At 36.0% G+C, this 25,788-nt stretch overlaps 1 protein-coding gene across 1 annotated transcript in view; it reads left to right on the top strand.

Moving 5' to 3' along the window:
* Positions 1–25,453, top strand: part of LOC116714847 (neuronal acetylcholine receptor subunit alpha-7-like) — a 29,099-nt gene extending 3,646 nt beyond the window's left edge. Inside the window, 9 exon segments of the mRNA XM_032555604.1 lie at positions 8,736–8,875; positions 9,567–9,596; positions 9,598–9,612; positions 9,855–9,964; positions 18,659–18,906; positions 21,688–21,882; positions 22,448–22,534; positions 23,523–23,632; positions 23,722–25,453. Coding sequence (XP_032411495.1) covers positions 8,736–8,875; positions 9,567–9,596; positions 9,598–9,612; positions 9,855–9,964; positions 18,659–18,906; positions 21,688–21,882; positions 22,448–22,534; positions 23,523–23,632; positions 23,722–24,324 — 1,538 coding nt within the window. The 3' untranslated portion in view covers positions 24,325–25,453.
* Positions 25,454–25,788: the final 335 nt, after the last annotated feature.

The raw sequence follows: 25,788 nt of genomic DNA, 5'->3' as shown, positions 1-25,788 counted from the left end.
GAACCACCTGGGTTACCATCTGAACATCTGTTGCTGTTTTCCCCCAACAAACTCATCCCTCTTCCAAATGATTATGACTGAAATAATGAGGTGCTAGAACATGGCCTCTAAATTATTGTAGAACTTAATCTGTCTATAACAGATAACTAGAATGCTAAAATGAAAAGGAAACACTTTTCTTTTCTCTTCGATTCTTTACTTTTTGTAGGACACTTGTTTCCTGCTATCATAAAAACTGTAGAGTTACACACATCCACAATTTTATATATCTGCTTCCAATCCATTGACATTTCAATGCTAAAACTTCTGTTAGCAATAATTAAGGTGCTTTACAATCTGAAGGACAGATAGAAAAGAGTAAAGAATGACATACAGTATTGTAGCTTTAGTTTCATTTCTTTAATCCTTCCAAGGCATTGGCCTTTTGTGTTTTGGAAAGTTGCGAATTAAACTCACATTTATTAGCTTTTATCCAAATATGCATCTTTAAATATATATTAGATTGGATGTAATGTGTCCCTTTCTAGTGTATGTTCGCTGGCTCAGACTTTCATTTTAAACGTTGAGCTGTATAGTCAAAATTTGCATGGCGGTATCACAGATGTGAAAGATGTGAAAGACACTCAGCACTACCCAGTACTTCACTGATTCAGCTAGAGGATAGTGCAGAGCTGGAGTTGTGTCTTTAAAGCTGTAGCCAACAAAGTCAATAAGAATATATCATTACCTGTAAAGGATATATGAATGACAAAGTCTAGGTTGAAGGTTGAAAAACACCTTTGGTGCAAAGTGTCAACGTTACCTTTGTAATCATCTAAAAAATAACATATTTTGAAAATCTTTAAAAAACAAAAGCACGATCTTTTATTCATTTTAGTACACTGACTGGATCTTGATTGGTTATTTAGTAACTTAAAATTACAAATATCTTAAAGAGTGTACTTTATCTTATGATCATAATGTGGTATTACACATGTGGTAGACATGTTGGTAGGTCGACAACATGTGCATTTATCATTTTACATCACTATCTGCAGTTTGCATGTCACCTACTCTTCCCTGTTTTCTATACCCACATCAATACCACTTTAATATTTGTTATATCTTGTCATATGGCATTTGTTGGAGCATCAACAACAAAGGCCGTCAGGGGGGAACGTCTGTCAGTGTTGACTTTTTATGCTGCATCAGGGTCTCCCCTCAGTTTCAGATTGTTTGGAGATCAGAATACTTACATGTTCCAAACTGCATAAAAGATTTGACATTTGCATTTATTCCTGATATTCATCAAGCGACTTTTAAAGATGTGAAATTCCTCTCTGGTCTCCAATGTTCTTTTCCGAGGTCATACCTAAAAAGGAAGATTTCTGAAAGCACATTAGATTTTGAGCTGAATGAGAGTGCAAATGTGTTTCCTTGAAATCAATTCAGTTCTCCAATTTTCCAAAGCCCTTAGTCATTTCATCTGTATTGTGTTTATGTTTCTTCCTTTGAATTTAGGTGAATTTATTTTGAGCCTCGGTAACCATGTAATTCCTGGCTGCAGAGTATTTTGGCAGCACAGAAGCTAAGAGAGAATGATTACAAATGAGAAAATAACACTAAAGTGTACTCCTCTAAGAATAATAATACATGACACATTAGATTCTTCTAGAACTCAAAAAGGCTAAAATACAAACAAAAGAAAAATATTACAATTAGACTAAACACATTAGAAAGCAAAAATAAGGAAAAACCGAATATGCAAAACCAAAGTAGCTAAGAAAAACGTTAAGTCCTAAAGATTATCATTATTATTCATGATTATTTTCCATCTTAGGTCCCCGTTTCATCCCTTCCTACTTCCATTTCATAGCATTCGTTGAATTATGGAGACAATTAAAATGCTTGAGGCCTGAAAGAAATCAAAGTAACTGTTATATTTACCTGTTCTTCTGATGGTAGATATGATTTATTAGAGTCAATCAATTTGCTTACAGTAAACAATGCATAGGGCATACAAAATCACTTTAGGTCTCTTGTTGTCCAGTGGTGCTAACATCCCCCAAATGGATACAAATTGGTTCAAATATTGCTAAGCTAAAAGCTTCTTTCAGGGTTTGAAAACATGCATCAATGCACTGAATGACAAAAAATCATGTTACTGCTGTTGCTGTATGTCTTGTTGCCATGGTGCAGATTTTTTTTAAAAACAGATGTAAGCAGTGGTGGATCGCCTAAGCAAAAAATATTGAATAAACACGGGAAATTTAGTTTTAGTTTTGATGGTGACCAATGTAGTCATTGCTGCTTTTCTTTTTGTTTATCACAGGAAAAAAGTTTTTTTTGAACACTATAATGTTATAATAGGATAATTATATTGTACAATTATTGTATAAAGAAAAATCAGTCTGATCTTGTAGATGTAGCAGCCTTCCTCATTGACCAGCTGGAGAGTTATGGCAGGCTTCATAATTTTTACCATGTGTTCAGCATGGACATGTGACTCAAAATACAATAAGACATCTGTTAAATTTTCCTAACCCCAGTAGTGTGGAAAGGAGGTGCATGTACAGTATATAAATCCTGGACATAATTTTATGTGGCATATAGACTGATATGGTTTCCATAGGAATCAAAACCATGGATATCCATATTTTTAGCCATTCATTCTTCACCACCTGTATCCTGCAATAACTAAATGAAATGTAACATAGTTTAGAGCCTGTTGAACCTCTTTGTCAGCTTTATAAGAGCTATTGTGAAGCAGATGCAGATGCTATCATGTAAACACCAATGCATATGCATCTAAAAATCCCAGTCACATTGTTTAACTAAAGAGTTACTGAATAACAACTGTTGATTGTGAATTTTAAAGAAAATATCAAGTCCAGAGAGGCAGCAATCACTGTGATTTGCATGAGAACCAGTCAACCTACTTAAAAGATCTTTAAAAAGATGTAATCTCTATATCATTAATGGTTTCGTTAAACATGGATTAGCAGTTGCTGAATATCTCAAATAGGAATGGAAAATATTAATGTTATGTAATCAAAACAACTCCGTTATTTCTGCTCAGCAGCTTTTTAAGCATTTATCCGCATTAGAAATCTGGTGGCAATCTTTTAATTTAACCAAAGCATAAGGAAAATATTGGTTTATTTAGGTTTATATAATAAATTACTTTGCTCAAATGAATGTTCTGCATCACCTGTACTGAAAGAAAGAAAAGAACATCCTGTAATTGTGTAGGCAAGCAGCTCTGACTGGATGGGTACAGCTGGGTGCTTCAGGGTTCACAAAAACACCCTGATGGTCATTTAGTGCTCTCCCTAAAATAGCATTCCTATTTTTTTTTTGTTTGTTTGGGTGTTTATCTATGATGTGGTGTGAGAGAAAAAGAGAGGAAAAAAGTCCCCCAGGCTGCCTGATGAGCATGTTTAGAAGCCTCATCTGAATGCACTGACCCAGTAAAGAATATTCAAATTGGCCCAAATCACCAAGCCGGATATCTCAGTATCTGTTTTCTTGTGAGAGTGTGACTGATAGAAGTCAGTGCATACGCAGATGCCACCCTAAAAGAATGTAGTTTTGGCTTTCAAATAATATAAGACCATTTTTTGATAGTGTCTTACACCTTTTTACTTTTTCCTACAAGCTCTAGCTGTGATATTTTTGGTAATTATTTTGCCCCATACCGTAAATCATCAGTAGAATGCTCCCATCAATTGCTAAATAAGGGCAAAAGTTTGAAGAGCAGACATAAAAGTGTGTGCAAGGACAATAAGAAACACTGAGATAGAGGGAGGGATGCTGTAAAAATAAAAAGAAGAGGGATTTACTGTTCATGGCGAGTGAGGGTTAGTGGCAATAAAGATGGTATAAAAAACTGATGGTGAGAGATGGGAAGCTTGACAGAAATAGAACAGAGAAATGATGGAGATAACCCACAATTGATTTTCACTTTAAAGATTCTAAAGATTATTAGTATCCCTTAGTATATGTTTCGTATAAATCATATAAAACAAGAGTTTTGAATCAGGGTAAGGATTTTTTTCAGTCCATCCGTCCCTCCATCCATCCTTCTCGTTGATGTGCTTATTCTTACTTCAGATGGTAATAGATCAAAGTTTTATGATATGGATTTAATGCCTTTTCTCTTGAAAGGTTGCTGCTGCCATCTGTATCTCACTTTGAACACAGCTGTCAGTCCTTCTTACTCATTCTAACGGTGCCCATAATTGTGAAGTGAAAGCAAAAGGATGCACCGATTTCAACATTTTTCACAAATAAAAATTTAAAAAGTGTTGTGTGCATATGAATTCAAAAGACTTTATTCTAACCAATGTCATTTTAAGTCTCCTAATTAGTCATTGAGTACACCTGCTTTTAATCTCATCATAAATACAGGTTTATTAGAAAACAACAGAGAACAAACAGCATTATGAAAACAGGGTCAGGGATAAAGTTACAGTGAAGGTTTAAGAAAAGTGACTTTATCAACTAATTAAAATATTTCAATAATAACAAAAAAGGAAGGGAATTGTAGTTTGGCTGTCAGTCACAACATTTTCCAGATTTTCTCCCCCTTCTTTTACAGACGATGCATATTGTCTTTAAAAGATAAATTATTTCTGTGCTCTTCTATGCTGTTTATTTTGAGTCTTAAAGCTTTTAGAAAGTTTTAGAAAGTTGTAGATGAAAAGAGAGGAGCACAGCTGGACAGATGATCTTATCCTTAGAATACAAACCTTGGAAAGAAGGCGTTGCACTTTGACATCTCCACATGTTGCACTTTGTTATTTAAGTTAGAGTGCTATCACAATAAAAGATGATATAGAGATCATATGAAACATTGTCTAGTTTTCATTCAAAATGTATGGAGATCATTTCCCTTGTTTGGTCTTTTTGGAGCCTCAGTTGTTAAGAAAAATTTGACCAGAGAAGCTGAATTACTTGTTTCTGTTAGTTTTCTCTGGAGAAACACAGAAGAACTCTAAGTCTTGTTTTTTACTTTGCCCCCAACACTGGACTGGACTGTTAATTGAATTATAATCTTGGGTACAGCTTTGACTTCTCAGCTATATTGATATCAGCAACCACTATTGAAATTTTTCATTTAGCTGAGCAAAGAGCAAACTAAACTGTTTAAAATTACTTGTCTGACCCAGATGTTTCAGTGATGGGTCCAAAACAATCAAGCAAAAAATAAGGTTCTCCTATGTTAATATTTCATTTTAAAAAAAAACAACTTTAAAAGACTTTTTTTAAATTTTAAAAAGTAGATTTTTTATTAAAATAGACAGATTTAATTTAGATAAAAGTACCAGAGCTCATTTCTGCACATTTACAACATGTGCCTGAGCAGCTGTGCTGTAGTTAGTCATGGCTCTACGTTCAATGTGTGGGAACAATTTGACTTAAAGACTGTTTTTCCTGAGATGGTCCTTAATATATTAAGAATCTTAACATGGTTTCTGAATGATTTTAAATCAATGGTAGAGTACGCACTAGATCTTGGCATGCATTGGATCTATTATGTTTCACTGTAAATCCTTGTAAAATGATAAAATGATATCTTTATTGAATTTAGCTTGTTGCTTTTTATTAGGCTCAATTGGTTTGGTAAACACACGCATGTGAGGGGGTGTTCATGTTTTATGTTAGATACAATTAAACAAAAAATGCATGAAAAATTCTCAGAATAAGAAATGTTTCCATTCTTCTGTCTCTTTTTGTCATGTTCCGTGTTTTTCTGTGTGTTTATTTTGAGTCCTGTGTCCCTGTGTTGTCCTGTCTTCCCCTTGATTACTCCCAGGTGTTTCTCGTTCCCTGATTACCTCCTGTGTATTTAGTGTCACCTGTGTGTCTGTGTCTGTGTCGGGTCCTCGTCTCATTTGACTTCCAGTCTGTCGTCTTTGTACTCAGTCCGTCGTCTCATCCATTTGTGTAACGGTTGCTACCGGCGTCGAGCCCTGGTTTCCGCTTCGGCCGTGCTGCCCGTTGTTTTGGACCATGTTGAACTGTGTTATTATGGACATTCATTATTAACATCATTCATTTATCGTATCCTGGGTCTACAGCGTCTGCCTCACCACCTCTACACCGCACTTCATGACATTTTAAGTATTGTGGCTGATTGTTTCTTCATGGATTTCTGTGTGATTTGGCCAATTTCTTATATTTGCTTCATTAGTGTGTTTATTAAAAATGAATACTCCAAGATCTTTTCCTTAATCCTGAGTTTCCGGTGCACACATTTTGTTTTTGAATTAAAGTTGCTGTCGTGGTTGAATTTATCCAATTATTTAATTCCCATTGAACAGTTTTATGATACAAGCAGCTCCAGAGACTGAGTTTTCAATTCTTCTCCACTGACTTTATTAGTTTAGTTTTTTTCTCCTTGCCCCAGTTTACATATCACAGTAATAAAACACAACAGAGGTGCAGGAGGGATGTTGGCAGGATGGCAACTGTTGATGAGGCGACATTAGAATTTGTGTACATGTGTCTTTGAACATCTTATTCTGCGTTTATGGGCAAATTTATGACTGCTCCTTCTGCTGAGAGCTTGTAATTGTGTTTTGTCTTTCCAGAATTAAAATGAGAAACTGCCTTAAGGACTTGTCCATTATTATAAACCCAACCGTGTTTACTGGCAGACCAAGAAAAATGCTGCAAAAATATCTTTCTGCGTGAACTGTCTTAATCCATCTTTCACAGTACACCTAGTGGCTTCATAAGAGCTTCCAGAGAGGTTTTGTTGTGCTCAGCAGCCTTTCATAGCTCCTCTGTCTCTGACCCTAGGCTCTATTCTGCTATAACTCTCCTCATTATGATCTTAATGGACCAATCAGCACCACGCAGACCAAAGGCACATGTCTCTTCACATTTTTCTCCACAGCTTCACTGCTATGTTTTCATTTCTTTGCCCATATTTCCCATTCATACTTGTTATCTGTCTATAATATCCTGTTTACTTTTGATTGGCTGGTTCCTCCCACCCACCATTTATGAACAGAATCCTCACTGGATGTGTGTATGCAGGAAGCACTGTAATTTAAATAGCAAGAGCCGATGTTGTCTGCCTATCAGTTACACATTATACACCCAAAAGTTTTTTTAAGCGGTATTAAAGTGCATAGGAATGCCAAAGCTATGCAAGTCTATTTTCTTGCCATAAGACTGAATTCAAAGACTTGTGGCCCTTTGGCAACAGCACATTAGAACCAGTTCCTGAATCACAAGCTTCTTATTCTTTGAAAAAAAAAAAACAAAAAAAAAAACGCATAGTGCATTACACCCAACCTCGTGTTAGACCATACTTTTCACACATAAGCAATGTCAAATGCAGCTTTGGTTACTGGAAAACAATAAAAACAAATTAAAAACTTTTCCAGTACTGTCTGGGAGCCTTGAATTAATTAAGAGTGCAGCCACACACTGCATTGTATAACAGAAAGCAGTGTGAGTGTGTGTGTGTGTGTGTCTGTCATGGTGCTAAATACATATGGAAAGTTATGCAAAAAAGGATCTGTTGGGGTGATGAGGCAAGCCAACAAACACATCACCCTGATCACCACAGATTGTAAGGTTATATTAACTCTTAGTACTGCCACTCTGTGTGCACATGTAGGTGCTACAGTCAGCAGATATTAGTGCAAATGTCAGCATGTGTTTATTTATTCATTATTCAACAAAACTTCTGCCTCAACACATACAGACCTCGTCCCTGCAAACCAACCTTGGATGTTCAGGAATAGAACATCAAAACCCATCCTGGCACAGTCTTTATAGATTAAGTGATGAGGTAGAGTAAGTGGCAGCTTGTTTGAAAATTCACCAAGTAATTTATAATCCATCTGGAGGCAGATGACAGCAAAGGATAAAAGGTTAAAGACCCATTAAATCACTTTTCTGAATTAGAATTATGCAGGAGAGCTTTTTAAGGAAAATCAGAGACAAAATTCAAGCCAAAACACTGAAGAGTTTAGAAAAACAATCACAGTCTAAACCATTGTTGATCTGGGTATGGGTCATTGGTTTAGGAATTAGTTAATTAAGGAATGTCCATAACCGAAGAGTCAGTAGTCATAACACTGTTTGTTGCTCTATTGAAATAGATTAGTTTGTTTTGAAACTGCAATTGTTACAAAGAACATAAGATAGTCGTTGTAGTTGTTGTTGTTAATTTTATTGCCGAGTACTTTTACACGGACGTGCCGTCCGTTTAAACTGTAAATAAAGTAAGAAAAAACAAAACATCAATACTTAGTATTGCAGAATTCGATCAACACAAACTTAAACATAGATTTATTAGCTACGCTTGACTAACCAGTTATAAGGCAGTTTATTCTTAGAACACTTTGTCATATAATAAATTCAACAATCACAGCGCAGCAAACACAGCTAGCATCGGGCTAATTAGCACTAGCAAATTCAGCAAGCTCACGCTTAGAACAGATAACAAAAAACTCATCTCCCCACAGCTTACAGCATTAATAACTCACCACGTTGGGCAACACTCATGAACGCCAGTAGAATATGATTTTTATTGTAGCTTCAGCTTGTTAGCTTCAGCTAACGACAGTCTCGGTGTATTACTGGCCTGCCGTAAGTTTCTTCTCTTGTTTCACCTCCCCTCCACTACCAATGCAAAACAACTACAGAGCCCCCTAGCGGAATGGGAGGAGTGAATCCAACAGCAATGGATGCAAAAATTCCAGCCACACTTCTTTTTTCTTTTATTTCCACAGGCTCCTTGCAGGGGGAACACCAGAGGAAGCTGTACAAGGAGCTGCTGGCGAACTACAATCGATTAGAGAGACCTGTTGTTAATGATTCAGCTCCTATCCTGGTGGAGCTCGGCCTCACGCTGCTGCAGATTATAGACGTGGTGAGGAAAACTGATTGTGTGTGTGTATGTGAAGCGATGTTTGGCCAGTTTGGAGTAGAGATCAGCTTCGTAATGTGAATCTAAAGTGAACATTTTTAGGAATTTAATATTTTTATTATTGAAAACCATCCCCACAGCATGATGTTGCCACTAGGAATCTGGATATATGAAAAGTAAAGATATGAGAGATATATCTACCATGTGTAAATTATTAATTTAGTTCATAGCCTGAACTAAACTATCCATTTAGGCAACGGCTACTAAAAACACAACAATCTGGAAAACATTGCATTCCTAGGACTGATGTTGTATCCTGCAAAAATGCTGAAAACAGTGAAAATGTAAAGCTTTTATGTGCCAAAGGGATGGATACATGTTTTTAACTCTATTCATAAGTGACATAAGCATTGTGCTTTTCATGTGTGAAGCTTGTGTTATCCTTGGAATATTGCTTTTCTATTATTTAGCTAGTGTGGAGATAACTGCTCCAGTTCATCATTACTGCTTAGATCCCTTGGGATCAGCAATGCTCATTGCAATGCCCAGAAACAGAGCAGCCATGTCAACAGTTTGTCTTTGAGAGAACTGAAGAAACTATGTGTTGACTTACTGACGGCATTTTTTTTGCTGTACACCACATCATCTATTTTTTTTCCCTTTTCTGTTTTTTTGCTTTTATTCCCATCTCCAGGATGAGAAAAACCAAGTGTTAATGACCAACTGCGTGGCTCCAGCTGGTGAGTCAAAGTTTCTTAGGGACACATTATCAACATCTGAATGTGCTTCAATTACATTTTATGACTCAATAATTTTGAAGAGCTTTGTGTGATCATGTTGCTAGTATGAAGAGTGTCAAGTCATGAAGATTGTGTTAGTGAAATCTAACTGTGTTCTTTCAAATATGTTTTAATTCTTTAAAAACGTTTAATAATATTGTTTCCTCTCTGCCTCTGGTGAAAGTTGTTCTGTTTTTCCTCAGTACTGGACAGACGTCTACTTAAGCTGGAATCCAGAGAATTACCCAGGTGTCCAGAACCTGCGATTTCCTTCTGACCAGATCTGGACCCCTGACATTCTTCTTTACAACAGGTCAGGACCACCCTTTCTTGACCCATGTATATATTTTCTCTTTTTTTTTTCTTATGCCAAACAAAATACTCCAAATGACGCATTTTGACAGTACTCTACAGCAAATAAACTGGCAAATTTTTTCTTCAAGATTTATTTGTTTCAGTGTACAAAAATGTGATTAGAGTTATTTACTATTTGTTTGGTAATGAACTAGAAAAGGCCAATGAAGTGTGATGTCAGGAGCACTTCCTCCACTTTTCATCACCCTCTGGTTGGCAAAACAGCTCAGCTGTAATTGTGAAGTACAATGCAAAACTCATTGAAAATGTGAGATATGTGAAACCCAGATGTTCATTGTTATAGAGTTCCTCATTGCATCCCAAAAAATAGAATAATAAAGAACCACTTTGGTGCAGAAACATTAGTTATCAAAAAACTGTGAGAGCCTTCATATCAAAAAGCTCTGTTAGCTTTTTACTATGATTTATTTACATTTACATGTCCTACTTTTAGTATCTGAAATGAGGTGTTAAGTTCTGCACCATGTCATGATGACCTTGTGACCTCTTCCTATACACACTCAGGGTGTGTGGAGTTTGTTTGGTGTTTATTCATTAAATCTGTGATGTTCAGCTGTTAAGTAGAAGAGGAATTATTTGATGAGGTCAGTTGTCCACCGTTTAATGCTGTGTCTTGTCTTGAGGACTAATTAATTGTCGCAGAAATTACTTAACAAATTAATAAAATTCAGAGGATTGGCCAAAGTTATGATCAAAGCAGTTACTCAGGATTCAATAAGAATCCAGAAACACTGAATTGTTAACTTTTCACAATATCTTTGAAAGGCATAGCATACTGGATGCAATATTTGTGTGAGCTTTCTTCTTTGGCGGTTTCTGCAAGTATTTGGTAAGCAAACATTAACATTATGTGAATAGTTTAGATCTGATGTGATAAATAATCGTATCAAACCCATTGAGAAATAAGTTTGAGAACCTGTAGAAAATTAACATTTATGTAAATTACATGCAAATGGGACAGTGCTTTAGTGATGTAGACAATTAGTCTAATGTAGCTTAAATAGGGAAAGACAATAAGAACGAAAACAAGCAATAATTTAAATAAATTGAATTAAATAAATTAAATGAAAAAAATTTTAAGATCCTCTTGCCAGGTTGGATAATACAGATTACAAATATTCTTTATTCTTTATGCATGATTTATTTATTTTCATTCCTTTTGAATAAGCTAGTAGTGAATATTACTATTGCTAGATATCAAAACCAGAATAATGAAAACTATCCATTTACTGCATTAGAATCATCAGGGAGTTATAGATGGAGGGAGGGAGGAAGGAAGGAAAAAAGGAAGAAAGGAGAGAAGGAAGGAATAGATTCATACTGTATTATCTGAGGTAAACACACTTATTCTGATGCTGAGTTTTCCCTTCACTTTGAGATTCTGATTATGTTGGTGCTTTTCGTCAAGTGAGGTCATTTTCCTCCAAAAGAGCTAATAGTATTTCCCACATAGTTTATGCCTGGGAGAAAATGAAGCGTTTGGCATTAGCTGAGTGGAAATTGTATGACTAAAGATGATTCAACTTGAAGAAACCACTTTAAAGCTGAAAGAGAGTTCACTGCAGGTGGTCCTCATTGATGTTGCTGAATGAATGAAAGAACCCTTAGATTAGTCTCTCCATGTCTGCATGTCCCCCAAACAAACACACTTCTTCATGCACATCACATGAAAAAACACAAAGGTTGGGGAGTATTAACCCACATTTAAAAGCAAAGCTTTTAGACCTATGAGGATTACCTACATAATCTCTCTGCTTACACCCCTCTCTTGTCCCATCCCTGCCTTTCACCATGAGCCTTCACTTTCCCACTCTGCCCATCCTACTTCACCATCTCTCTTTTCATCACAATCTATTTTTGTCTCTCTCCTTCTCTCTTTCATGAATCACCCTTTCACTATAATTCACTCTTTTCAATCCACCATATTTTATTGTTTCTGACCTTTATAAATAATTTCATCTAACTGAGTCCTATCAAAGTGTCAGTATTTTACTGTTGCTCTCCTCTTGTGGTCAACCTTTCTTGTTTGACAGATGGCTTCTGTTGTGTTGTTACGCTGCTAACTTCTTAGATATGTGAAAAGAACAAATCAAACTTCAGGAAATGTTCAGGTGCTATTTGTCCTTCTCAGTAAATGGAAGCAGATCTTCTTTTTATGTTGCTCATAATCATTGCAGTGAGTTTAATTAAGTAAAATTTTTATATACTGTAAGTATGTAAAGACATACTCATGACAGAGTCTAGATTTGAAAGGTGATAATCATAATGTTGACTAGGGACAACTGGTTGCCATGTGTTTATGTAATGCCTGTAAGCAGCTTACTGACATCGTGACTCGCCTTTAAAACTATTGATTGATTTAACCCCTTAACTGTCGCCTCCAAAATGCGTATTTGTTAGTCAGTCCAGATAAATAGTTCTTTTACTTCAGTCAGTCTTGGATTTGTCAGACATTTTTCGTTTCACATTTGGAAAATATGAACTCATCCCACAGGCACAGTTTCAGTTTGGCTCTGAAGGTTCTGAGCCAAACTTCAGTTTTGGCTAAAACTCTTGGCCCAAATGGCTGCTTGGAACTGAGGTAATAGGCAGATATTTAGTTTACAGTCAAGTTAGCGAGGTCACAGCTTCCCATTAGTAGAAAATGAACATTTTTTGTTTTCAGCATTTATATGGGCTGTTGTCAGAAGCTCACTATAAACTCTTCTCATACTTAAAATCTGATTATAAACATAAACAGAAATCTGGAAGTAGCTTTTTGCATGCAACAAATTAATTACCTGCTCCTTGTATACAAATGATCTATAATGCAATTACGGGAGGTAATAACACACCACACATCATTACACAGTGAATGCAACTAATAACAAGGAGTGTGACTGTGTTGAACAACAGACAGATGTACTCATTGTTGTTATGCTGCTCAGATGGGAACTCACAATCAGTTTACTCATTGATCTGGTTTTAATTTGAAATTAATGATGTTCATAGAGCTCAGTTTGGAGATCAATTCAGGAAGTGCATTTAAAGTGATTACAATGTGTGATGATGATTTTGAACTAGTGAAAGCATACACACACTATGCTCTCACTACTATTAGCAAAAAAAATTGTTTTGCTCATATTTAGCAAAACTATTTACTATACACAAAACTGTTGTAAGGGAAAAAAGATTAAAAATGTCTTCCCTGAGTGGGAATTCTTCCATCGTTTTGATGTGTTCCAGTAGATCGAATTTACAGTTGCTCTCTAAGCTATTAGCCACAACTAAACAACATTTTCTACATGTGTGTCATTTTCTGCTAATAGTTTTCATTATACAGAGGGGACAGAGATTTTTTCTTTTGTATCCCCTCACAATATGTTTGCATTTCCCTCTCAATAAATATTGTGTTACATCAGAATAGTTCTTGCATTTTCTCGCAAAAAAGTTGCAAATTAACCCTGGTCCATTTTGTATACAGTCAAAGTGATAACAAATGTCTATTTAAAATGGCATTGTAGAACTTTAAGGATGCTCTTTAAAAATGTGCTTATACATTTTTAACTAATTGGTGCAGAAAATTGGTTGAAAACTGATCTATTAACTCTGTGATCAAGTTTGTTTGTGTAATAGCTTTCAGTGAACCTGAAAACAGGTCCTTTATTTACCAGTCAGGTTACTGACATGGAAAAGACTCCAGAACCATAACTGTGTGTAGATAGTGGTACTAAATTGAAAACAACTCAAAATTATCCAAATAGTTTGGATGCACAGTATTTTTTCTTTCTTCCTTTTCTTCTTACAGAAAACTTAGTCATACTCTAGACGTTCTTTAACTGAATTTTTGATGTAAGTTTTAGTGTTATTGCCAGCTAGTGCCATGGCATTACAATATTTATGTTTACATAAATGCAAACTTGTGACTGGAAAGTTCTGAAGGCATGGGTATTTGTGAATAATCCTTAAGCTTTTTAACATGCCTTAAATCAGGGGTGCCCCAGTCCAGTTCTCAAGAGCTACTATCTTACAACATTTAGATGCATCTCTGCTCCAACAATCCTGAATCAAATATCTAAATTTTCTCAGTGCACAGAATGAATGCTGATAACGAGCAGTTCATTTGATTCAGGTTTGTTGGAGAAGGGATGCATCTAAAAATTGAAGAATGGTAGGACAGGACTTTTGCACTCATGCTTTACATTGTACTGCATTTACAAAGAGTAAACAATTTAATTTAATTAGGGAAACCCCAGACAAAGGAATTTTACTTTAGCTTATTTAGTACAACTTCAGAATCAATCCCAATAAAGACCCAAGAAAGGCCTTTTGTTTTAGTTAAAAGCAGAATGAGAAGGAAATAATGTTGTTGATGCATTTTTGCCTATTTTGTCCTGACTTGACAGCTAAGTTGTTATGAGTAACACAATAATGTTTAATGCAAGGAAGGTTCCAATGCATTTGTTGGCTCATGTATTTACCATTCACATTGTGTCCATGTACTGCCTGGAGAAATCATATGGCTAATCACCACAAGTCTATACATACTGCCTGGGGAAAATATGTTGCTAATCACCATGTTTGCATCTTTTCTGCTTTATGATTAGCAAACAGAATGTTCCAGTTCAGTAATTACTGTGTCTGATGTCAGAATGACTCAGTTTGATAAGTAGAATGGAAGATATTTAATTTTTCTTTCCCGACTGAATGATGCAAATGTGATATTGTAAGACAGATTTGAACAGCCTTTATTTTGAGATTCTGTTATGAATCAAGAAAAAGGTAACTCTAGGGTTTTATTGGCAGATCTGTCCACTACATTTAATAGATCTAACGGTGAACTTCACATTGGCTCCTGATGTCCAGGAGTCCATGCTTGGACAGTTGTTTGTGAATGCCTGTGTGAATCAGGAGTAAACACTTGCATACAAAGTACAGTATAAGCTTCTAAAACAGTCATGCAAGCTGCTCATGTCCTTTTTCAATGTCAGTGGTCGATGGTTTCACTTGACTGGAGATCGATGAGGCACATGAAGGATGTCAAGCTCTGGTAGAGCATATAGATTATTTCTGTTCAGGTGACAGAAAGGTTTGGCATAAGGCTCACAAATTTTTAGGTAGCTGTTTCAATTTGTTTTCTTTTATCAAAAACGCTTGTTGTTGGTAAGGAATGTGCTTTTTATAGCACCAAAAAGAAGAACTGAGTTTATGCCTGACTATATAAGCAGGCTGTTGTCACCACAGTTGTTGCTCTGTCGTCTTGATGTAGGAAGATCCTGGGTTTGAATCTTGCCCTCAGATTTTTCTGCATGAAGTTTGCATGGATGGATGGATGTATCTAAAAGCTTTGCAGTAGACACAAGAAGTTGTGATACATACACAAGTTGATGCTCATGTTTTAATCATAGCATGAGCACTCCTGGATTTCTGTAAGAACAAAGTGGGTCATTTACCTTTACAGATCTTTACCCTGACTAATCATTTTTTTTCCCTTCCTGTTCTTTCTCTGTGATTCCAAGATAAAACTAAACCGTTCAGCTCTACGGATCTGTATCTACAGGATTAAAAATATCCTACTTTAAGTTGGAAACATTTTGCTCATTGTTAATGCAGTTTGTTCTTGCAGCTAGTGAACTTTGTCACTTTAAGGCTGTCAAACAGAATGCCTCACATCATGTTTCCCAGAGGACCGTTTAGTTTTTGGGTTATGACGTAACATATATGGATGGATGGTTCTGACAACACCGCAGCCTTGAATTGGAGGCACTGACCTCAAGGTGCTCTCAACTATGAAAAGCTGAAAGCTTCCTTTGACATTTTTAATTAAAAAATTAACATTTTCAAAACATAAAAGATAAATAACCTTAATAAGAAAAGAACTGTCACAGATTTTTTTTTCAAACAGACACATCATTAAATAGGAAAGTTTATTTTAGTATGTATTACTATAATAGAAATTATGTAAAATAAATTATTTTGGTAATCTGCCCCACGTGTAACTTTTTTAAACTCTGTAAACAAATATTTTTGTAATCGAGTATTCTATCAAGTAATCGGATTAAAAAATTGATCAAATAAAATATCGATAAATCTAACATAACAGCAGTGTCACTATCGGATATCAGTCCAACATCAGTCCAATTTTTCATATTTGAGCATCCCTGACAGTTACTTTTCTGTAGTTTATAAAATTAACCCTGTAGCAATGTAACATGTTAACTCTGAGATGCATTTTTTGGCAAAGCAAATTATTAGCCTGCCAATATGTGCATTCCCTATGAGTTTCATATCAATAGGATAATATTTGGAGGAAATAGACAGGGCATGCAGATATCGGCAGGCTCAGAAATTATAATGCATCCTCTCCTATGTTAACAGACTGGACAGTTAAGGGTGATATAACATTTTCTACATAATGGGCCTCTGTTTTGTAATGCGTTAAGCTGTTATGGTGTTAAAGGAAAAAGCGGGGAATTGCATCAGACACTGACTGTAAAAAGTTCGACTCATATATCTCAATAAAGGTGTCAAAACCGTATTTATTTCAATTCATCTGCAAAATAAAACCCACCATTTTAGGGCTTATATGATTAAGAAATATGACAGAAGAGGCAACTTTTAAAGATATTCGTAGCGTTATCATTCTTATAGATCCCTCGAAAAACGATAAAAACCCGAACATTATTATCAATCAATAAAATCCCCATTGGTCGAACTTGAAAATTGGATGTTATGCTGCTAACACTTAGCTTTCATCAACAACTCAGGTGGACCTGAGAGCGCTGCCCCTGCCGGAGCAAGGTGCGCTAAATAATAAAACATAAATCAATGAAGGCAAATAAATTTTCCTCGAGAAATTTAATAATCAAAGTACTTGAATCATTCGGGGAATCATTACAGCCCTAATATACACGCCTATATATATATGATAAAATATGCTTAGAAAGCTAATTTAAAAAGCTATTATTATTATTATTATTATTATTATTATTATTATTATTATTATTATTATTATTATTATTATTAACTGGTCAGTAATGTAATTCAGTCTTTATACTGAATTAAGACACTTCATGGTCTCTGTAAAACCATCTGAGCCGCACTGGATCACAGAAATGCAGGAAAGTGTGTTTTCAATTTAAAAGGCTGTTATGATTTTACCTTTCTGGTTTTCCAGACGTCCTACCTTGTGTGTGTGTGCGTGTGCTTGTGTGTGTGGATAGTAGCAAGTGTTGAGTGAGTGAGAGAGGAGTTTGGTGACTCATGTCCCACAGTGCAGGATACCATCACTACCACCATTGTCACTGTGGATCAGCTTCTGGTTCCCTCTTGCTCCACGCTGAGGTTTTCACAGTGCTCTTTCTCCAGTGACTGTGTCTGTGGGGGGTTTTGGGCTCCCCACTCTCTCAGGGATATCACTTGTCCATTTGCATTTCTAACACCTGTTATGTGTACATTGCATAAAAGCACTTTGTGCCGAAACCCAAGGGTCTTGAACGGAAATAAAAAATCTCAAAAATTAAAATGTTGTGTAAAAGTTCAATGTTTCTCGTCAGTCATCTGAGAAACTGAAATTGACATTTTATATTGTTTCCGCCTGAGAATCCCATTAACTGCAGTCTCTTTATGAACACAAGGTGTCACTGCAGATAAAAAAAGATACGTCTAATCAATGGGAATGGCAAGAGAAGCAGAGTTTAGACTTTTAAAACACACAAAAAAAATAGTGTCAGATTTGAATGTCTTTATACAGCCATTGGCAAATATGCAGCAGTTTTTAATGATAGTATCCAAATCAATATTGTTACTAATTTTGAATAATCTTGCTTACCGTTATAGTTTTACTGTCTTAATATAGACATTTGCCCTTTTTATTTTGCCCATTCAAAGCATTCTTTATTCATATTGTTATTTTTAAAAGTTGCTTGATAGGGAATTAACAGTGAGTTGGAATATTTATTTTCAGCATAGTAGTATACCCAAATATATGAAAAATATTAATATAGAATAAAATACTCCAGCACTGCTTTTTTTCCTTGTGACATTATTGTCTTAAAGTAGAAATGTGAATTAATTTAGAAATATTTGCAAGTGTTTTCTAGTCTGTGGACTGTGGAGTTCAGAGTTTTTCTTTGGTTCTTCAGGGTTCAAACTCTCACCAGCAGCAGCAGAACAACTCATTAAAGCTAAATTAGAGTTTAACCAGAGTACCAGAGCAGAGGGTACGTGAAGGCTTTTTCCCAATGCGACTGCATAACCCAGAATGTTTACTTGCTAATTTAAGATCAATACAATTTAGACGCTTTAGATGTTCTGGTAAATAATTCATTTTGACTCATGTTTTAAAATTATGCAAATGAGACCAGATCCGTTTTAAACCTTTACTGTTTCAGCAGCTGTTTGGGGAACTTTTCTGCATCTGGTTTTGCTGATTTGGTTACAGGGGATTTCACTGAGCAAATAATGATATTTTTGTTTAATTTGAACAGAAATTACTTTGGAGTTTTCAAATATCTGTTCCAAAGCACAAACATCTGTTATTTATAACGGATGACTGGCATGTCTTGTTTTTGCAGGGATAAATATGTTGAACTTCACCTTGAACATTAGCTAACAGGAAATTTACAAAGGTCCCTTCTGTTCCTCTTTCCAGTGCGGATGAGCGCTTCGATGCCACATTTCACACCAATGTCCTGGTGAATGCTTCTGGTCACTGTCAGTACATTCCCCCGGGCATCTTGAAGAGCACTTGTTACATCGATGTGCGTTGGTTCCCCTTTGACGTGCAGAAGTGTGACTTGAAGTTCGGCTCATGGACTCACAACGGCTGGCTACTGGACTTGCAGATGCTTGATGTGGACACATCCACTTACATACCCAACGGAGAGTGGGACCTCGTGGGTAAGTGGGCATCGGTGTTTGCTACATCCCTGGAGCTGAGCAGTGGGGAGATATAATTTTAAAAATGTCTAAACTTTTACAAAGGTCAAAGCCTTATAATTAAATAGAAATCAACAGCAATCAAAATACTACGTGAAAGACTTCAAAAAGAATAAATGTAGATCAGTCCCACTGCACAGTCACAGTCTGTAAATTAGAATATGCATTCCAGTGAGGATCGTTCTTCAGCTTAAAAGTATGTTTTGAAAACAACAACCTTTATTCAAATATTAAGCATATTTTTGATCAGGTTTACATTTCTGTATTAAAAGTGTTTTTTTGTTATTCATCTGATATAAATAAAAACAATAAATGTTGTTCTAAGTGGAAAATTATCATAGCTAACAGATATGATGATATCTATGTGTAATGACATAATGTGTTTACCTACTGCCTACTGAAATAACATATAAAATAACATTTATAGCATTTGATTGAATAATTCTGTCACTTAACATAAAAAACTGGGTCTTTGAAAATTTGTAACTAAAACACATTTGGTACATCCTTTGTTGAAATTCCAAAATTAAGAAGCGCGTTACTATAGCCTCACTGCTCAGGAAGAACAACAGACTTCTACCAGGACATACTTAAAAGGAGAAAAAACTGCATCACGTTCTCAGTATGTAGAGAGGCGGCGAGGGAAGCGGAGATCATTCAACTTAATGCAATGAAGAAGGAGAAATAGTTGGAAGATTTGGACACTTTTCAAAGTTTCCAAATCTAAGCCCACACTTAGAAGAGTGTGGGCTGTGGAGAGCTATTTTATTCAAAATCAAAATAACACATATCTAGTATTCATCAGAGAAATGTGTTAGTGCTGGGGGTTTAGGACTGTTTGTTTTTTTCCATGCTGTTTTTTTTTTCCACCCTGGACAATTCAGAAGATGGTCCTTGTGTCAAGACCCCCTGTTGTAACAATTAGCAGGAAATGGGTGTCAGACGGGGCCAGATGGTATGCAATGGGATTTTGTGACACTCAGGCAGGCATGTAACAACACCATATGTGAGCTCTGCACTGCCCATCTCAAGAGTTTGCGCTGAAGGTGAGAGAGTTCTTCCATCAAAAATGAAATGGTTCAGCCACTTCTTTTTTTCTCTCTATAACTTTTTAATACAAAGTTGAAATAAGGACAAGGTAAAGTTTACATCACTGACAGACTCAGAGTTCTTCACTTGAAAGTTTTCAGGGTCAAGGAAATAAGATTCAGCTCAGTGATCTGAGGGAGGGGTTTTCCATATTGACCATAAATTATATAGTTTCTTCTTTCTCTTTTCACAAGTGCACAGCCTGTATTCTTATGCTGAAATATAAAGTTTCAGTTTTTTATCCAAAGGAGCAAAAAGAGTGTTAATGTAAAAAAAATATTTGTTTCTCATTTTGCCAAAATTGATATAATACAATTTAAGCTTGTTCAGATTTAGTTTTATGAACTGTAAATAAGAACATAATTTTCATTCTTCCTGGGTAAACTGCACATTTAACTAGGTTCAAAATTAATTGTTTACATATAATAAAACAAGAATTTAGTAACATGGCCAGGTTAAACGCTATTGTGCTTCACTGAATACTTACTGTTACAGTAAAATTGAACAAAGGTGTTTTTGCAAAGGAAACACTTACATACAGTAGCTCCTTTACATGACAGATTATGGCTTTTAAACTTTTCTGCACACTTAATAATACGTTTACCAATAATAGATTTCTTTTTACTATGATCCATTCAAAAATAACTTAGAGCTGCATTGAATACAACATTTGAAAGGAAAAATCTCAGATTTACTGGGAGAAATGTTGAATTTTTAAATAACTAACTTGTATCTATACTGATGTCTGAAGGATGCCTGTCTGTGATTGATCATTATTTATTTATATTTGAATAAGCTGTTTCATGCACAGAGCAGCCAGTATTGCACAGCTTCTGTTCTTTCTCTGGCTCAATTTTTAAAATACCTCACTGATACTGGAAAAGCTAATTTTGAGTCTTTCCCACTAAAGCATGGTTTTGCTGATGCATCTAGTTAATACACAGCTTGAGTTGCTTTCACTGATGAGAGTACACATAAAATCTTTCGTTTCAGACTGTTTGCTCACCAATTAGGACAGCAATGATTCAGGAGATTCCTTTCACCAGCCAATATCTCAGTGTGTCCTTAAAAATGATCCAATTAGGTGAGAATTTGAGCTGTAGGTCGTTACGGAGGGTCATTATTTATAGGAATATAACATTATCTCTGGGTAGACATCCATTACTGTATCAATAATAACCTTAAGGTGTAGATAAATAGAAAGGATTAACTCCTGGTGTGGTAAATGCTGTATAGCAGGCGGATCATTGGCATTTGAACCTTCAGATTGTTGGTTCAATCCATAACACTAGACCTACTAAAATACATGCTCTCTGCCTGCTTTTTAATTTAATCCAAACTCTCGTGTTTTATCACATGTACCAAAGTCGTGTATGTTGAGGTTAATGGTTAGCTGCACTTTCATATATGTCTGTTATATTTTTTTTCCACCAATTTAAACTGGTACATTACATTAAACATAACGGTACTACCTACTTAGGCTTCTGCAAAAGTGACAAGTTATGCATTTTAGTTTAGATCTCTGTTTCTAAGTTTCTGCTGGCCTTTCTACGACATTTAGATTAAATTTTTATTTTCAAAATCTTTAACCTAAATGACTTTATCTTAGCTGTAAAAGACACCGTTATCTCTGTGGATGTGCTTCTCCCACAGGTGTGCCAGCCAAGCGTAATGAGCTGTATTACGAGTGCTGTAAGGAGCCCTATCCTGATGTGACCTTCACAGTCACCATGCGCCGCAGGACTCTTTATTATGGACTAAATCTGCTCATTCCCTGTGTGCTGATCTCTGGTTTGGCTTTACTGGTCTTCCTGTTGCCAGCAGATTCTGGAGAAAAGATTTCTCTGGGTGAGAGGAGACTACTGGAATCACAAATGAACCATATTTTAGATGCAGTGAACATATCAGATAATGTTTATGTTGGTGCATTTGGCAGACATTTTTATCCAAAGCAACTTACAAATGAAGATTTACCAGTTAGCTTGTCCAGTGTATACATTGTGAATATATGTTCAGCATAAAGTCATAAAGATTATTATTATTATTATTATAAGAACTAATAATAATAGCTTCTATTATAATTATAATAACAATTACTAGTGTCATTATTATTATTATTATTATTATTATTATTATTATTATTATTATTATTATAAGTAATGGTGGTCATTTCTCTGTAAAATTATTTCTCTGAAAACCATCAGCATAAACATAATGTTAGTGTTTCTGGGGTTTTTTAAGCAACCTTGGGCACATCAAGCAGCCACAAACTGACAAATGACTGTTGTCATGAAAATCGATTACATTAATATGTAATTACAGGAAGACTTTCACACACCGGTGACCCCGATCACATATTCAGCTGCTGTGATCTTGTTCTCTTCCCTTGTGTCTCTCTGTCTTTGTCACACAGGCATCACTGTGCTGCTTTCGCTCACTGTCTTCATGCTTCTGGTAGCAGAGATTATGCCTGCCACATCTGACTCTGTACCGCTTATCGGTGGGTTTCATTTTATGTATTTGTGTGTGCATACAATGTTTTTACATCTGCGTAAATACAGAATGAAAAGCATCATGCAAAATTTAAGGAAAAGAGAAAAATGTTGTCTTTGGTATTTTTTGGTATATTTCTGTAGTTCTGTCCAAAGCTTTTAAACTATTCACCTCTTCATTATACTTTGTTTGAACGCGGCAAGAATTTGACTGTAAGCATGAGCTAGAGGTAAGAATAAGAAGTTGTAGTCATAAAACAAATATGTAAAGCAGAGTCAGTGTGACTGACTCAGGATGTTCGAGAAGACCTATCCTTTAGTTGATCATATGTTAAATGTCAAATTTCCAGTTAATATATCTTGGGAGTCTCCTTTTCGGTAAAAAAAGAAATGTGCCTCATGCATTCAATATTTGTTGTTGTCAACAATGGAAACAGCATGTTGAAACAGCATGACCTTTCCATAACATTTATTTAGTTTACTAAAGTAAAGGTTGGCCTGAAACCTAAATTTAAGCCTAGATTAAATAATTATTATGGACAGGTCTGCTTCTAATTCAGGACTGCTGCCCAAGTACATAATGCCCTTGGGTTCTGGTAAAAAAAACTCTGCACTTCAGTTCTGGCTCAGAAAATACACAACTTTCTACAGTAAAATGCTTAAGTCTAGATTGACAAATGTATTCAGGCAATGTTGTGGTTAGGGTTATGTACATCTTTTATCTATAATGTAAAATTTCACCTTAATTTTTGTTTAAGGTGAACTGTAACGTCATCACCAAATTCAGTAATTAATTCAGTGGAGTAAATCTATTCAGCCGTCTGGTATCAAGATCTGCAAAAGCCTCTTTTAAAATGTAACACTTAACTCGTGTGTTGAAGAATAAAGTATCTGAACTCTCCAGAGTGGTATGTTACAAGAGCGAGCCAGAATTGGGAAATACTTTACCATACAGTTTGCAGTAAAAGTTAGTAGCACTGTTTTTCTACCCAACAGCTCAGTACTTTGCCAGCACAATGATGATTGTGGGAATGTCTGTGGTGGTGACTGTCATAGTCCTGCAGTTTCATCATCATGACCCTCATGGGGGCAAGATGCCCAAGTGGGTGAGTGAGTGGAGCAAACCATATCTGCTAAATCATGCACTAGAATATCAATGACATAAAAAATGCTGATACAGTCTGTCTCTTCTCAGGTTCGTGTGGTTCTGTTGAACTGGTGTGCCTGGTTCCTCCGTATGAAACAACCTGGTGATGAGCGCAAGAAGCCACAGTACAAGTATCGCCATACCGCCCAGCATCACTCCAGCACCAGCTCCATTGAGATGGGCACAATGCCAAGCCTCACAGTGCCTCTGTCACAGGCATCATGCCCACCCTGCACAACAGGCACTTCCAATGGTTCCATGAGTCTCTACTTTGGGAGTTACCATCCCATGGAGAGTCCACACTGCCCACCTTCCAGCGACTCTGGAGTCACGTTGGGCGGACGCACTCATGGATCTATGGGTGACGAGACTGAGCCGCCAGGGGGAGTTTGTGGTGTTGGAAGTCTTGGAATGGGAGTTGGCATCCCCCCACCTGAGATCTTGCGCATCTTGGAGGAGGTGTCGTACATTGCACAGAGGTTTCGGGACCAGGACGAAGCTGAGGCAATCTGCAGTGAGTGGAAGTTTGCAGCTGCCGTAGTGGACCGACTGTGTCTGGTGGCCTTCTCTCTCTTCTCCATCATTTGCACTTTCACCATCCTCATGTCAGCTCCTAACTTCATTGAGGCTGTTTCCAAGGACTTCACATAACCAGCTGCTGAAAGACAGAGAAGGAAGGAGGTGTAAATAATCAGACTTTAAAGAGAGATTTGGAAAGGAAATCAGAGACAGGGAGAAGTGTATTCCCCGACCCACCTACTTGGCAGCCATTTGTTTTGAGATGGGCTTGTAGTATCTCATTAGAAAAATATTTTCTTCAGCAACTTTGTAAATAAATCATATCATAATAAGCAATTGTTAAATAATGTAAACACTTAAACTTATGAGAAGATATAAACTAATTACAAGCCTGTAATTAAAAACTTAGTATGTATGTAAGATTAAGACATACAATTCAGCTGTTTGCAAATGATGTAAATCTTAAATGCAATGTTGATACATGGAAATATTATTTTTAAGCAATTTTTGCGTTCTCGATTTTAATATCAACAACTTACAGAAAGATGGGAGTAGCTTCAAATATATTGAAGCTATATCTTCAATATATCGATATATTGCCTTGCTAATCAGATGAATTGGCATTCCTACTCCCTCTTTAAAGCAATTTGTCCATATCAGAGGATTCAGTGTAGAATGATGGGCAGATTTTTACAAGGCTATAACAGGATAGAAAAGAAGACCAAAGAAATTGAGTGGGAACAAAGGAAACTACCAAAATCAGATCACTGTGAATGTTGTATTGTTTTAATTTGGGCAATCAAATAGCTGTAGACTTTTCTACTTTGGGTTTTGCGTCAGACTTAGCTCCCTCAACAGGCAATGCCAAAACATAGATATTATATCATAAGACCACTCTGACAATGTTCATTAGTAATACAAATGTTTAGCCGTTACACAGGATGCACAAACATTTGTCTTAAATCTAGTAAAGTTATACAATTGTTTCCCAAAGTAATGCATCATAACAAGTGAGCACATTAGTGTGACTGTGGCTCAGTGGTAGAGCAGTCATCTTTTAATCGAAAGGTTGCATGTTTGATTTCAGATTCCTCTTGTCATAATGCTTGATGTGCTCCAGGGCAAGGTACTTAACCCTAAGTTGCCTCCTGATCCATGTATTGGTGTATAAATGTGTGAGTTTGAATTGATGAATGTGTCTGTACTCTATATATATTTGTGTGCTTGACTTGAAAGGCACAATATAAAATCAGTCAATTCAGCAAGTTTTTAATTTAACCACTGAAACTAACTGTGATAATGCATTTTCATAAATAAGGTAGTGGAATCTAATAATTTCACTTCAGAATGATTATTTATATTGTGTTCAAAACAGAAATCATCATATCACTGTGCAGAAAAAAAAAGCATCTATAAGTACAATTAAATTATTGAAAGGATGCATAACTGACCGATCTTAATCCCAACTTGGTTGATAAATTTGCTTTAAAAGATATCCAATGGGAAATGGTCTTTAAAACACAAACAATATACTGGTATCTAATGGGACTCTTTTGGCTTTTAAAGTAAAAGTCCTAAGTAAAGTTTTTTGTTTGC

This window comes from Xiphophorus hellerii, chromosome 23, assembly GCF_003331165.1.
Source record: "Xiphophorus hellerii strain 12219 chromosome 23, Xiphophorus_hellerii-4.1, whole genome shotgun sequence".
In the NCBI taxonomy this organism is placed as follows: Eukaryota; Metazoa; Chordata; class Actinopteri; order Cyprinodontiformes; family Poeciliidae; genus Xiphophorus; species Xiphophorus hellerii.
Note: the sequence above shows the minus strand (reverse complement) of the source record. Positions and strands in the feature narration are given on the sequence as shown.